Source organism: Mytilus edulis, chromosome 4, assembly GCF_963676685.1.
Source record: "Mytilus edulis chromosome 4, xbMytEdul2.2, whole genome shotgun sequence".
Classification (NCBI taxonomy): domain Eukaryota; kingdom Metazoa; phylum Mollusca; class Bivalvia; order Mytilida; family Mytilidae; genus Mytilus; species Mytilus edulis.
In genome coordinates, this window is record NC_092347.1 from 86,247,738 (window position 1) to 86,263,206 (window position 15,469).

General features: G+C 36.2%; 1 protein-coding gene across 1 annotated transcript; it reads left to right on the plus strand.

Moving 5' to 3' along the window:
- Positions 1-1,670: 1,670 nt before the first annotated feature.
- On the plus strand, positions 1,671-5,483 carry LOC139520862 (uncharacterized). Its single transcript, XM_071313871.1, has 4 exons — positions 1,671-1,763; positions 2,226-2,375; positions 3,750-4,300; positions 4,907-5,483. The coding sequence occupies exons 2-4, from the start codon at positions 2,233-2,235 to the stop codon at positions 5,239-5,241; spliced, it is 1,029 nt and encodes a 342-aa protein (XP_071169972.1). The 5' UTR covers positions 1,671-1,763; positions 2,226-2,232; the 3' UTR covers positions 5,242-5,483.
- Positions 5,484-15,469: the final 9,986 nt, after the last annotated feature.

Below are 15,469 nucleotides of genomic sequence, written 5' to 3' on the forward strand. Positions count from 1 at the left end.
TCATTTATTAACATCCCATTTTATTCACGTTGTCGGCAATGTCTTTGTCTGAATGTCATTTATTAACATCCCATTTTATTCACGTTGTCGGCAATGTCTTTGTCTGAATGTCATTTATTAACATCCCATTTTATTCACGTTGTCGGCAATGTCTTTGTCTGAATGTCATTTATTAACATCCCATTTTATTCACGTTGTCGGCAATGTCTTTATCTGAATGTCATTTATTAACATCCCATTTTATTCACGTTGTCGGCAATGTCTTTGTCTGAATGTCATTTATTAACATCCCATTTTATTCACGTTGTCGGCAATGTCTGTGATAATGTCATTTATTAACATCCCATTGTATTCACGTTGTCGGCAATGTCTGTAATAATGTCATTTATTAACATCCCATTTTATTCACGTTGTCGGCAATGTCTTTGTCTGAATTACATTTAGTCGCCATTTCCATGCATTTCTATAGTAAGCAATGACTTTGTCGTGTGAGCTATAGTCAAAATAAAAATGAATGTTATGACATACTTGAATACTGAAGTGATATGATTGTAAAATTTGATTTCACAATAAATGATTCACACTCGAGTTGGATAAGTTTATAGACACTTTCACAGAATACAAAATGTATCGTCTACATGACAAAATGTTTTCAGTTAAAACCTACTCCTATCATCATTCGTCTCGGCGTAATTTAATAACATTTGCCTTTTACCGATCATCAGAAAAAACAAATGGGGTTCACAATTACCATAAAGCTAATCGAAATCGATGGGTCACTGTGAAAACTGTTAAAATATGGAAAAATGAAGGTTGGCAGGTAGGTGAAACTTGCATAAATGAAGAGATAAATGAAAAATGAATAGATTGATGCCCGATTTATATAATTCCAAGGCCGTCAGTCGGCATCAATAGCGACGAAGCAGCGCATCTATTTTGGGTGGGCAAATATCCACTTTTTGATATGGGACGAGCTCTGACGTCCCACGGCACCAGCTTGTCTGGCAAAACAGCCGTTGAACGTCAGAGTAATCTCGGACTACTGCAACAGTTGCTTGATATAGACAATTTTCAAACATTTGAAAGAAATCATGTTAAAGTCCAAATAATAAGATGGTGTGTCTAAACTGTATTTTACATATTAAACCCCACCGCATTGTTTGCTCCTGTCCCAAGTCAAGAACCTTTGGCCTTTGTCAATCCTGAAGGTTTTTTTCAATATTTTGGTTCATCTATATGTTTCGAACTTCACTGTAAATTCGCATTTTCGACGAACTAGTATACATTATTGTTTTGGGCCAACTGAAGATAGCCTCCATGTGCGTGATTTTCTCGCTGTGTTGAAAACCCATTTTCGGCCTTGCGCTTTCAAACTTACTGCTCTCAGATTTGGTTGTTGCCTCTTTGGCACATTCCATGTTTCCTTTCTCAATTTTAATTTCGTCAAAATGTATTGCGGATAATTTCAATGGTGATAAAACCTACAAATCTCACTCTAAGACAACCTATTGCCATCCAATTGCAAGTCATGTTATTTAAATTACAATGTTTCAACTTTACGTACCCGTTCATAAATATCTTGCATGTGACCAAAACCCATTTGAGAATAAACTATGTATAGAATATCATCAATTGTTTCAAAGTCACGATAGGGTTCCAGTTCATAGAGCAGTAGGTCTATTTATATTTTTTGAACAGGTATATCGTTTATTATGTATTATCTTTTTGAACACATGTTGATGCTTTGCTTTCTGAAATAAAAGGTCAGTATTGTTATTTTGTTTTGTATAAACTCTAAACATTATTAAATAATTTCAAAATTTATATAAATTATTTGTTATTCGTACAACTGTACCAATGTGTCTTTGAATTCACCAACATTAATTAACTTTAATCTATCAGATAGCAAATTCTTCGTTGGGGTATTTTTTACTTTTTAAATGATGTTTATGTTTTGCCCCAAAAGTTTTAAATTTCCGTCGTGCATATCCAGGTATGTTAACAGTACTAAATGTTTTCTTCGAGAGGTTAATAAATAATGTGTGTGCTTTACTCAAGCCGTATGGTGGCTTAAATTGTTTACTTCAACTTCATCTATTCTCGAATAAGCGTTTATGTTGACATATTTCTTTTTAATTTGTTAAATCAATTGAGTTCATAAAATATATAAAAAAAAGTATAAATTTGGCAATATATAATGTTAGATTTTGTACCGTTTTATTTAGCGATACAATGTGGTTACAAATATGGTTAGTTGTCAGTACGGCGTTACTGCATACCGAATCAGCTGGCTTAACAAGCGAAGAAATATCCAAATTTTCTGTTTCTGGAAAGTACGAGGCAACAGTAACAGTGGACCAGTCCAACTCAGAATAGTAGGTATTTTTATAAACATTGTACTAACCATATATCCAACACAGACACACACTTCTACCACACATGGTGAGAAAAAGAGTAACACAATACTCAATATGTCAATAAATATAGATAACTAAATTTTAATTTGAGAGATAAGCAAATAAGAAAAAAAAATCCTAAAAATGAGTAAAAAGAATTCAAAATAAGCACTGAAAACAAATGTAAATTAAGACAACAGTATTATACCGCTGTTCAAGAGTAAACAAATGATTAAAAGATACAAATCCGTATTACAATCTAAAACTGCGGGAAACATTTCATCTATAAGTGAAAAACAACGAAACATTAAATTAAGGGCAACAAAAAACCAAACTATAATGCAACAAACATAGAAACGAACTATTTCCCAAGTCAGGAGCCTGTAATTAAGTGGTTGTCGTTTGTAACATATGTGTTTTCGTTCAATTTTTGTACATACATTAGAAATTCTACAGTGGCTCTGAGGTCGCCCACTTTAAAAAAGCCCAAGTCTTTGTTTACTCCTTGGTTTTGATTGTTATTGTCTTAGGCTGTTAGTTTTTATTATTTGAATTGTTTTTCTTTGTCATTTTGTGGGCCTATTATAGCTGACTATGCTGTATGGGCTTTGCTCATTGTTGAAGAAAAAAGCCGTACGGTGACCTATAGTTGTTAATTTCTGTGTTATTTTGCTCTCTTGTGAAGAGTTATCTCATTGACAAATACCACATCTACATTTTTTTATATTAGATAACAACTACCACTGACAGGACATATTAAGAAAAAAAAAATACGATTTATGGTAAAGTGAATATTATACCGTTAAAATGACAACGTAACATAATGGGAATACAGTACAAATCAATTCAAGAACAACAAAGACATAGAAATACATATATAAATGATATACTAGTACATTTCAACATGTTTATCATAGAATAACAGAGAATAATACGAACTGTGTGTCTGTAACACGAATGGATCAACGCCACAAAAAGTAACTTCGCATGTAAATCCCTAAAGATTGTATATAAATCAAGATTAGTTTCTCCGTGTAGACATTAAAATAGATTGAATTGTTTTTGCAATTATGCATTCTTCAGTTGGTATCTAATAAAAAATTCTGACAATTTCATCCTTTCAACATTATAAAGGGTCTTAGTTTTTATCTTCTTATATCATTATTATACTTATTAACTTTATTTGCATCAATTTATCACCGTCAGATTAAACAAAATGCTTGAATTTATCTTTACTTACAACAATGTATCATCAGAGAGTAGATTAAATATTTTTCTTGAAATTATCTTTAAATATCACCATAAGATTACATGTACTAGTATATCTTTTTCATGAATTTATCACACTTTCAGTTTCATGATCGCAGCATCTGGAATACCAGATCATCCTTGGGAAATGGTGAATCCAAACACTCCGATAAATAAAAACTACAATATCAAGATTCCTAAAACCCCGACAGTATCATCAACTAAAGCATGTGTACCATTCGGAAAGATTGGACTGACTAGAACAGGTGTGGCAATATATAATCCCTTGGCCGGCGGGTCAGTCAATGCTGTAGAAGGAGGTAGCGCAGAAACATTTGACAGTTGTGATGGACATACGTCACCCGATGGATCATATCATTATCACAAAATTCCCGATAGTTGCTTATATAATAACACTGTGGATGAACTAATTGGTGTAGCTTTTGATGGGTTCCCAATATATGGACCAAATGTATCGGACATATCTGATAGGTGGATAACTTCGGCGGATTTAGACAAATGTCACGGGAGGGAAGTGAACGGTCAATATCGATACCACGTGACCGAAGAGTGGCCATATTTTCTTGGATGTTACCACGGTACTGTTTACGCTGATGTTGTAACAGTTACATATGATTGCGATTTGAATAGTAATGGTAAGTATGTACACGTTATTAATTTAAACAACTACGACTGCAACTAAAAAAAATTTAAATCACACAATTGTTCATCTCCTTAAATAAAGAAAGTTAATTGACATTTATTAGGACTGAAATAAAGTCTGGTAAACCTTTGACAAATTTCGTTGACGCCATTTTTTTTCACTGGAAATATCAATTTTATTTATATAGCTATCGAGACTAACTTTTAGACCAGAGGAAAATTTCACCAACTCCACGCGTATGGTACATTATATTCCAATTGTAAACAATGTATTTTGTCCCTCACCTAGTTCGGAAAGAATTTACAAATGTGGAAACATATGGTAAGTGTTTATTGTGAATAATCATGGAAGTTGCTGTGACTAAATTGTAAGGAGTAGAAAATTAAAGACGATACAAATCACAAAAATAACGTATGTGTGCTGCAATGTCGACACGATGCACATGAAAAACTTGAAAATATCTTTATCGAGTTCTTGTCCCATATAACAAACATTAATATTATCAACATCACATTTTTGCATGCACAGTATTGGTAATACCTATATAGTTTTCCAAAGAATCAAATTATCATGTTTTAGATATTTTTAAATATTTCAGATTGGGACACATGGAACTATTACTTGTGTGAGTGTCCAGATAATGGAGGAGGAGGTGGAGGCGGAGGCGGGGGTGGAGGAGGATTACCTCCACCACATGAGTGTCGTCCAGAGAACCCAAATCGTCCTGCAAACTGTCCTGATGGACCACCACCATCGCAGCAAAGCTCAACCACAACTATAAACAACATGCAAAGTGGACCGATTTCATCGCAGCAGCCACTAACCACAATGAGCGACAGTATAAAAAGTGGAGATGGGAATACAGGAAGCTGCTTATGTGTTAACTGGATGTTTGTAATATTCATTGTTTTGAAATCCGTTCAAGCCTTTTGATATAGTTTATATCACAGTATATAGTATTCGCTCGATTACAGATCTTAGACAGATTGCAAATTAAAACAGCGAACAAATGGCTGTGCTACTTAGCTGTTGTATGCAAAGATCATTGAATTCTATCATTCTTTCAACTTTGTCTGAATGAAATATTCTCTCAGTATGGTTATTTCAGCAAAAAATAATTCTTTAAAACAATAAACAGGAGGTCATAGTTAATTAATAGATTTACTGACATGTTACGTAGTGTTCACAAGCCATATATTCGTCGTTATTCTGTTCGCAAACTTAGTTCCTGATTTAAATGTGACAGATACAGTTATGAGTTTGACTGTCCCTTTGGTATCTTTTGTCCCTCTTTTAAGATTCTCATTGCTAAGGGTTAATAAAAGGAACCGGAGGTCAATTATGTAGATTTTTATGTAACTTATATGATCATGTTTGACAAGATGGTTAATGATTTATCCAAGAACAAACATCGAAAAGAGTACATATTTATATAATAATCTACTTCATTTGTAGATCTTCAACTTGTTCATTTATTGCTCTCTGTATTCTTTCTAAATGTATAGTATGTTGGGATGACTAATCAAACAGTTACTTCTTAAACGGAACCAACATTCGCTGTATTTTTTTCAACAATAACATTAACATCAACAATACCAATTTACTGCACCATGTGTGCATTTCTACAACAAATTACTCCTCTTTAGTAATGCTCGTGGCCGACACATTTGTGAGTTCAAAACCTAATACAAATGTTGAAGAGCTGATGCAACTAATAAACCCATGAGTAAAACCAAACAAGGATAAATAAGAACAATGTCTATTTATTCACACATGTCTTTAATGTAGAACAATTACCACGGTCATCTGTAATGAAACATAAAACATTATAAGCAATAATAGGCACAGTTCAGTCCATAGTTATAAGTAGCAAATGTACATAGGCAATTATAACCCTCTATCTCCCCTTAAGTTTTTGGTTCCTGTAATGTTCCATTAAAGGTGGCAAATACTTGTACACTGTAGTATGACTAAGCTGATATTCACACTAATCTCTGTTAGTTGAAATGCGAAACGAAAATTCAAAATGTCAATGTCATGATTGTTAATCCATACTATAATCTGAATGCCAGGCAGGTGGTCTACTAGCACGACTAGATTTACGTTGTGGATTAAGTTCTGTCGGAGTAATAATCAACGGAGGAGTGTTGGTGGTCGGCTGTGTTCCTTGGTTCTCAAATGGCGTTTCTGTGAATTCCAAACGACGGCGCTCAGGATGTGTGTTTTCAACTCTAGGACTTTTGGATGAAGAAAGTCCTGTCTTGGGCGTTTCCAGAATGTGAAGTTTTTGCTCGCTAGGCAAATCTTGTGAATAGGTGAATTCTGGTGTAGAGCTGTCCTTGGAGTCTGAAGTTGCCTGACCAAGTGGATAATGCCTCTCACGAGTGAATCTTTGGGGGTTTCCATTAATATATCAGATGTCGGTTGAAGTACTTGTTTGGTGTCGAATGATGACGGGACAGGTACATTCTTATAACAAAGGTCATCTTGTATAGTCTTTGTTGTTTTGATGCCCTTGACAGGAACGTACTTCCTGAGAAACTTCCTGTTGCGTAAAGTTACTCTTCCAGAGCCATCAATCTTTACAGCATATTGATCAAATTGGCGGACTTCAATGATGATGCCAGTTTTGTCCCATTTGAGTGGGTAATGCCCTATTTGGTTCTGAATACGCACACAATCGCCAGTTGCAAGTTGGGGTAATCTTTTTGTACGTTCTGATAAGCGTTCGCCCTGTTTGATGTGGCGGTTTCTTAAAGCTTCTTCACGGGCATCTAACGTTTCCCTCCAAGTATTGTGAGGAGAATATCTTCCTGGTGGAATCGGAATGAAATCCCTGATTGGATGACCAAAGACGCACATTGCAGGGGAAAGTTTTGTGTCTCTGTCAGGTGTATTTCTGTACTGAAGCATGGCCCGTTGGAATGCATCCGTGTCGAGATCACCTTTAGGACCAGTGTTATCAGCAATCATGCGTTTAACAGTTTTTACTCCAACTTCCGCCCTGCAATTGCTATGAGGGAAAGCTACTGACGATAGGCGATGGTGTACACCCCAGTCACGAAGAAACTGTTTTGTAGCAGTAGAGGTAAATTCAGGACCACCGTCAGATGCTAGTTCGTCAGGAATTCCAAAAGTGACAAATGTGCGTCGAAGACAGGTTATGAGTCCGGCTGCTCCATTTGATGATCTTTCAACAATTGGCCAGTTTGAGTATCGGTCAACTATGACAAGGTAACAAATCCCTTTGTATTGAAAAAAATCAGAACAAACGCATTGAAACGGGTAGTCTGGTGACATCAGAGGTGTAGGTGGAGCACTCGGGTTAGAAGGTGCTATCCGATTACAATGGTTGCATCCGGCTCTTTGTGCTGTAATAGCAGGGGTAATACCTGGCCAAAAAACTGATGACTCTGCTCTAGAAATCATTGCTGTTACTCCTTGGTGAGCTGCGTGTAAAGCAGACAACACTTCATCTCGTAGGCTGGGGGGAATGATGATTCTGTCCTTGTATATTATAACACCATCAATAGTGTAAAGGTGTTCACGGAATTGGAAGTATTCCCGTAATTGTGGAGGAAATTCATGTCGAAATTCAGGTGTACCAGACTCAATTAAGTTGATAAGTTCATTCATATTGTCGTCACTTGCTGTAGCGGTACGAACTCTGTCCCAAGTAACGGATTTGACTGCAAGCGAATCAAGCGAGGATACGGCTGATATGAAGACACTGTTATCTATTTCAGTAGCATCCGATTCTGAATCTGTATGATGTATGTCGGATAAAAAAGATGTGACAGGTGGCAACGACATTGTACTATTCTTGATGGCTGCTATGTCATCTAAGAGAATAAGTTTTTCAGGGTCCCCAGTTGGGTGACGTGACACACCGTCAGCAGCATGATGTTTGACGCCTGGTATATGAATCATCCGGAAACGATATCTGAGTGTTTTCTCTTTCAAATTTCGAAGGCGTGAATTCGATATGTCTTCTAAAGATCTGTCACTGAATATTTTCAGGAGTGGTTTATGGTCAACAGCTATAATAAGATCGTTGCATCCCAGTACAAAATACCTCGCTTTGTCCAAAGCGTCGACAACGGCTAGCGCTTCGCCTTCTACTGGCGCATAACGGGATTCAGCTGGATGTGTAAATCTACTCCCGACAAGAGTTATTCGCCATCCTGTGTTACAACAAAATGGTTCACTTCCTTTGCAGGAACAATGTTTCTGAAATAGCCAGAAGCCGATACCAGTTTTTGACCAATCTGTAGCAAGACATGTCGGTTTACTTTTATCAAAGATGCGAACACTCTCTTCTATTTCGCTTATGATAGCAGCTTTCGATTCCTCGAACAGTTTGTTGATGTGTTCATCCCAGAAAAATGGTGTTCCTGGTTTCAATAATTGCCTGAAGGGAAGCATCTTATCAGCCATGCTGAAGGCGTAGGACACTTGATTAACAAGACCAAACCATGATCGTACATCCGTAATATTTCTAGGTGTTGGGAAATCTAGGATCGCTTTAAGGTATTTCATGCAAGGACGGACAGTGTTGGACGTGATCTCAAATCCAGCGAATTCTACAATATCTTGACCGAATAAGAACTTCTCAGGATTAAGAGTGATGCCATGACGACCACAAATATCGAGCCATTGTACAGCTTGAAAAAAGCTTTCCTCAATTGAATCAGCCCATAGGAGGACGTCATCGACACATTTGGTTTTGTTTGGAATGTCGGCAACAATTTCATCATATCGTCTTGTATAGGCGTCGCCTGAAGCTATGTAACCTTGCGGAGCCGTTTTGTAACGATATCTGCCCCAGGGTGTAATGAAGGTAGTCAGATGGCGATCTTCTTCAGGAATTGGCACACTATGATAGCCGTTCCAGGCGTCAAAAACTGTTTTCCTCTTTCCATTCGGTACTGATCTAGCCTGGTGGAAAGGTGAAGGCGTATGGTGTGTTTCACGTGTTGCATGCACATTAAGGGGTTGAAAATCAACAGTGCGACGTGGTTTTCCATTTTTCTTGGCACAAACGACCATTCTATGGCACCATGTGACAGGTTCTCCAACTGGAACAGGTTCCAATACGCCAAGTCGTACGTCTTGATCAAAACCAGCTTTGACTTCCTCTTTCCAGTGGATTGGTACTGGAACTGGAGTGTGATGAGCCACAGGTTCAGCTTCGGGATCCACCATCAATCGCATTGATGGTCCATCCATCAGTGGCAATGGCTGGTGATCACCTGTATTGAAGGTACTAGATTTATAATAGTCCATGAGAAATTGTTTTATTTTTTCGAGGTTGTCTTCAGTTGCTGGATAAGGTAAGTTCCTTGGCATTGGAGGCGGCAGCTTCCGTTGAGGACAGTTACAGGTGGTATCTAGGCTGTTAACACTTCCGATGTTGTTTGTGATGTTGTGAGAGTTCTCAGTACCGAGAGTTTGTTGCGTATCGTCAATTTCACCAATTGTTGGAAAGCTGTCGGAGATCATTCGAAGAGCAATGCAAGCTTCTCTGCTGATAAATAGTTTATCAGAGTTGTCAGTAACATACGTCATTTGCCTCGTTTCGACATGTCTGCCATGATCATCTCTACCTGAAATGCGGAGTATGGTTGCACCGAGGATCGTGATACCTTTGTTGTTGGCAGCATGCATTTTCATATTGACAGGGATTAATTCAGTCTGATTTATTCCTAGTCGGTGGATGACCTTGATACCGGCAAGGCAGCTCTGGCATCCTGTATCCGCCATGGCAGAAATTGCAACAGTATTTGTTCTTTTTGTCATGTTGAAACCAAATGCTTCATAATCTTCCGGTAAAATTCTTAAAACAAGGTTGACGAAGGGTTGTGGTTGCGATGCCTTGCTGATCCAGGTATCTGACAGATTATCATAAAGATGATGGTCTATGGCTAGCGTTCTACCATTTATTTTATATGAATCGCTGGATATGCTACACAGTGAATCAAAAACAGCACCTTCACAATCGTCTGTATTATGCGTAGCTGTACCAGTTTTTGATTTTTCCTTGCTCCTACAAACCTTTTCAAAGTGGTGTTCACGGTTGCAGTATCCACACTTATGGCCATATGCAGGGCAATCTGATTTACGGAGACGAGCTGGTGCACTTTTGCCGTGTCCCTTTTTGCCACAATATGTACAAATTTCATTTTTGTCCCTCACGGCTGTCTGTTTTGCCTTTTTATAAGAGCTGCTAGCTGCTTGAACTGTTTGAGAATCAAGTAATCTAGATGCAGAACGTTTCCCTGAATCTTTTGCTTCAACGAATTGAGTGACTTCTTCAAGGGTCATGTCTTGGTTTTTGTCACCGAGGAGATCTAGTTGAATTTCTGGATCGGAAATGCCTCGTGCAAGAACGTCGCGAATAATGGTGTCTGTATAGTTCACATCTGTGTTACATGTAGGGCACTGTATGAAGAATTTGCAGACACCAGCTTGTCCTCGCAAACGTGCGCAAAAGCTACGCACTGGTTCGTCACGGTCTTGGCGCATATTATGAAGTGTGACTCTGGCCACCATCGTATTCTCTTCCCGAACAGCAAGTTTCTTGATTGCGGCTAACACTTCTTGCACAGGTTTGTTTGTTAGACTACCCCCTGCTGATCGTGTCAGGTCCTTGCGTAGCTGCTCATCGCAGCATTCTAGAAGCTGAACTTCTAGAACTCCTCTAAAGGAAACAAGAGTTATGTTTAAGAGGTTTGTCTAGCTATAAAACAAGGGTTAATCCACCATTTTCTACATAAGAAAAAGACTGTACCAAGTCAGGAATATGACAGTTGTTGTCAGTTCGTTTGATGTGTTTGAGCTTTCGATTTTGCCATTTGATTAGGGACTTTCCGTTTTTAATTTTCCTCTGAGTACAGTATTTTTGTGATTTTTAGTTGTCTTAATAAAATAATTTCGAAATTGTACCTTCATATATTCATATACAATAGTATCCGTATTTTCATCGCATCTTTTATGTATAAAAAGTAAAATCACAAATCTACTAAACTTAGAGGAAAATCAATTCGGAAAGTCCATAATCATATGGCAAAATCAAATAACAAAACGCATCAAAAACGAATGGACAAGAACTGTCATATTCCTGACTTGGTACAGGCATTTTCAAATGTAGAAAATGGTGGATTAAACCTGGTTTTATAGCGCTAACCCTCTCACTTTGATGACAGTCTCATCAAATTCCGTTATATTTACATTGATGCGTTAACTAAACAGACACAATACATAAAATAGTCAAAATGTATAAATGTCACTCTCTTCAGTGATGCTCGATTTCGGATATATATTTCGATTACGTTTTTATTTAGGAATTTTGTGATAGTAACATCATTTGAAGGAGTTCATTTTGAAAACCGGAGTAAATGACGTAAGATTAAAACACAGAAGAAAAAAAGATTGACACGTGGTTCTAAAGGTCGTGCTCCTAATTGATCTTTGGTATCCAGACATTAATATATGTATATTGTCTTTTTGTTTCTGTCTACCCTCAATTAATTAACCTCGAGATATTGTCACTTTGATGTGTTCGTGTACCTCTAATGTAATTACAGTCCTATCTTCAAAGATTGATTTGGTACACAACTTTGTTAGAGAACACCTAATATCGTACACATTGAAGAGTAAGCAAATAATTAGCTTGGATTTACTTTACTCTACAGGAAGAAAACTTGTTAATGATCGTCCGTTAAAATTCAGATTGAATTATAACAGGACTCTGAATGAATTCCTTAAAATTAAAATTGCGTTGGGAACTAGGATGGAAACATTTATATTGTAAATTGGCATGCTCCTGTCTATCTGTATGACTTTATTCAACCTTAACTGCAAGTTGAATTATGCTTCTTATTTGTAAAACAACATCATATCAAACGAACTTTTTACCAGATACTATTAGCTAAGAAATGTTTAACCTTCATCGGGAAAATAGAGACCATCTGTTGATATCTTTAAAAGGAAATGAAATTGTTTTTTTCAATAGACAAGAAACTTATATTCATAATGCATCCCATTTTTAGGATTGCATTTAACTACAAACAATATAGTTTTTAGGATACGATTGCTGCCAGGTAGACTTTTACCATTGACTCCTCTCAATGCTCTTACGTCAACCGCTTTGGGCTTTACATTAGAAACACTAAATCAGATTCTTCGAACTGTCCTGTTATAAAAAGTAAAAACAAACAAAGGGATTAAATGTAAACAACTTTCTATTAATTTTCTTGTCATAATCCTTATGCTTTTTTTATCTCCCTTTTTTCAATACGGAAAATCAGAAATAAGCAGTTTTAACATTTAGAGTTTTTTTATATTTAGAATCACGCCCAAGAGGGAATTTGGTGGTTTTGTTAAAATGCGAGATATGTTCCAAATACAACTATTTATGTCAGATAAGTTTGAAGTGATATTTTTCCTAATATGTTACATTTGTGAAACTTTGATATTAAACTTCCATGAAGAAATGGAGAATTACAATCACGCACGTATAACTAACATATAAGATACATCCTTGCTACACCTGACCACAATCAAATCATGATTCTAAAGGTATGTTTACGTGATTAAACGCATGCATAGTTTGTCTTGACCTAGAAGGGTATCAGAATAAAATAAATGGTTTCACTGGATTACCCACTCTATTGATTGATTTGAACTTCAAGAGATCCTTTCTGTAAAATTGAGAATGGAAATGGGGAATGTGCCAAAGAGACAACAACCCGACCATAGAAAAAAAAACAACAGCAGAAGGTCACCAACAGGTCTTCAATGTAGCGAGAAATTCCCGCACCCGGAGGCGTCCTTCAACTGGCCCCTAAACAAATATATACTAGTTCAGTGATAATGAACGCCATTCTAATTTCCAAATTGTACACAAGAAACTAAAATTGTGTCTATCTAGATCTGCTATTTAGGGTAATTATTATTCCATGATTTAATTTATTTTAATTGAGGCTAAGATAACCCGTTCCTTCAAAATCTAAGTCATGTCATTTACAACTTTACATAACCAGTGAAAAAAAGTCTGACCTGTGACAAAAATGACCGTTTAAATATAAACTATTTATAGAAAGAATAAATTGTTTGATTATCAAGATAAAGGTCCAGTTCATAGATGGTCTATTTATATTTTGTACCGTTTATTTTGGGCAAATAGTAATGCTTCGAGATCTGAAGTTAGGGTCAGCATAATTAAACTTCAAGTTATGTTTTAGCGTATAAACTCCAAAAATATTCCAAACAACTTCAAATTATTTGAAATTACTTATTATCATTATTATAAAAATTACTGTTTGCCATTGATTTCATTTAATTTATCAGATTGATCATGCGGTGTGATGGTATTGCTTTTCTTTAAACATTTTTTTATTTATAAGGGTTTTTTTGTGTGTTGTTTTTGCAAACGTTTTTATTGCAGTCGTGAACATAATTTTAGGCATTTTGACAGAAGTGGAGGAGGAGGTCTATGAGGTGAAGGGGGAGATTTGTCTTTGTTTAAATAGCATTTAGTCATTTTCAGTTTTTTTTTCGCATTGTGGCTAATGCCTTCGTCTTACTAACACTTCATCAATACGTACATTTATTCACCATGCCGTCAATATCTTTATAGTAAAACATTTTATTATCAATTCTGTTTATTTACATATGAACAGTTGTCGCTTAGTAACATGTACACCAAACTTATCTGCTGATATTCAAAAATATGACCAATAGGTTATAGATATCACTTTAACAACCATCCGTTTAACACGAACTGACGAATAAGACTGATTGAAACTTTGCCAAAGAGCGACGAAAGATACCAGAGGGACAGTCAAACTCATAAATCGAAAATAAACTGACAAGGCCATGGCTAAAAATGAAAAAAGACATACAGACAAACAATAGTACACATGACACAACATAGAAAACTAAAGAATAAGCAACACGAACCCCACAACAAAATAGTGTGATCTCAGGTGCTACGAAAGGGTAAGCAGATCCTGCTCAAAATGTGGCACCCGACGTGTTGCTTATGTGATAACAAACTATAAATAGTCTAATTCGGTAGGTCACATTCATGAAAGGGAAGGGGATTGTAGTTGCGACGTTGCAAAGAACGGAAAACTTGAAAAGATTAATGCAAACAGTGAAAACAACTTGTTTAATCAAACTTCAATGAATACCAGTAGTCATAGTAGGTGCTTTAAAAGAGAATGCATATCCAAATAGTCACACTCCTTTCATAAGTCATATCAGAACAGTTTTAGAAAATGACCAACACCATAAAAACTATGAAAAAACATAAAACTACAAAAAATGATACGAAAATGATTTAAAACATATTATGAAATGTGATGAACTGAAAAGAATACACTTTTTATGCGACTGCTTACAAATGAGATGTTTAATTAGCTATAAACCCCGTCGCATTTTTGCGCCTGTCCCAAGTCAGGAGCCTCTGGCCTTTGTTAGTCTTGTATGATTTTAATTTCAATCTCTTGTGTATAATTCGGAGGTATGACGTCCTTTGTCACTGAACCAGTGTACTTATTTGTTTTGGGCCAGCTGAAATACTCCTCCGGGCGCATGCGTTTCTCGCTGCGTTGAAGACCCATTGGTGGCCTTCGGCTGTTGTGTGCTTTATGGTCGGGTTGTTGTCTTTTTGATACATTCCAAATTTCCATTCTCAATTTTATTAATACGCCGTTTTCTACATAAGAAAATGCCTGGTACCTTATCAGGAATATGAAAATTGTTATCTGTTCGTTTGGTGTGTTTGAGATTTTGATTGTGTCATTTGCTAATGGACATTCAATTTAGAACTTTACTCGGAGTTTGTTTTGTTGTTGTTATTATTTTACTTTTTTCTCATTATTATAGCAAACGTCATTGCAATAGAGTTTAAAATATAAAATTAAAAAATCTGTTAAGGAATTAGAAAAAAATGTCAAACATGCAAAAACATAACGTCTTGGTTTGAAATTTTATCTGTTAAATCAATTGTCCAGATCATCTTTACATTTAGCGTATTGAGGTAAAAAAAAAAACATGATACGGAATACATTACAAACAAAACTGTTTTGTTCGACGATCACGATACGTCTGTTTTAAGTTTCGTCCTTATTGTATTTTCTGTTCATGAATGTAA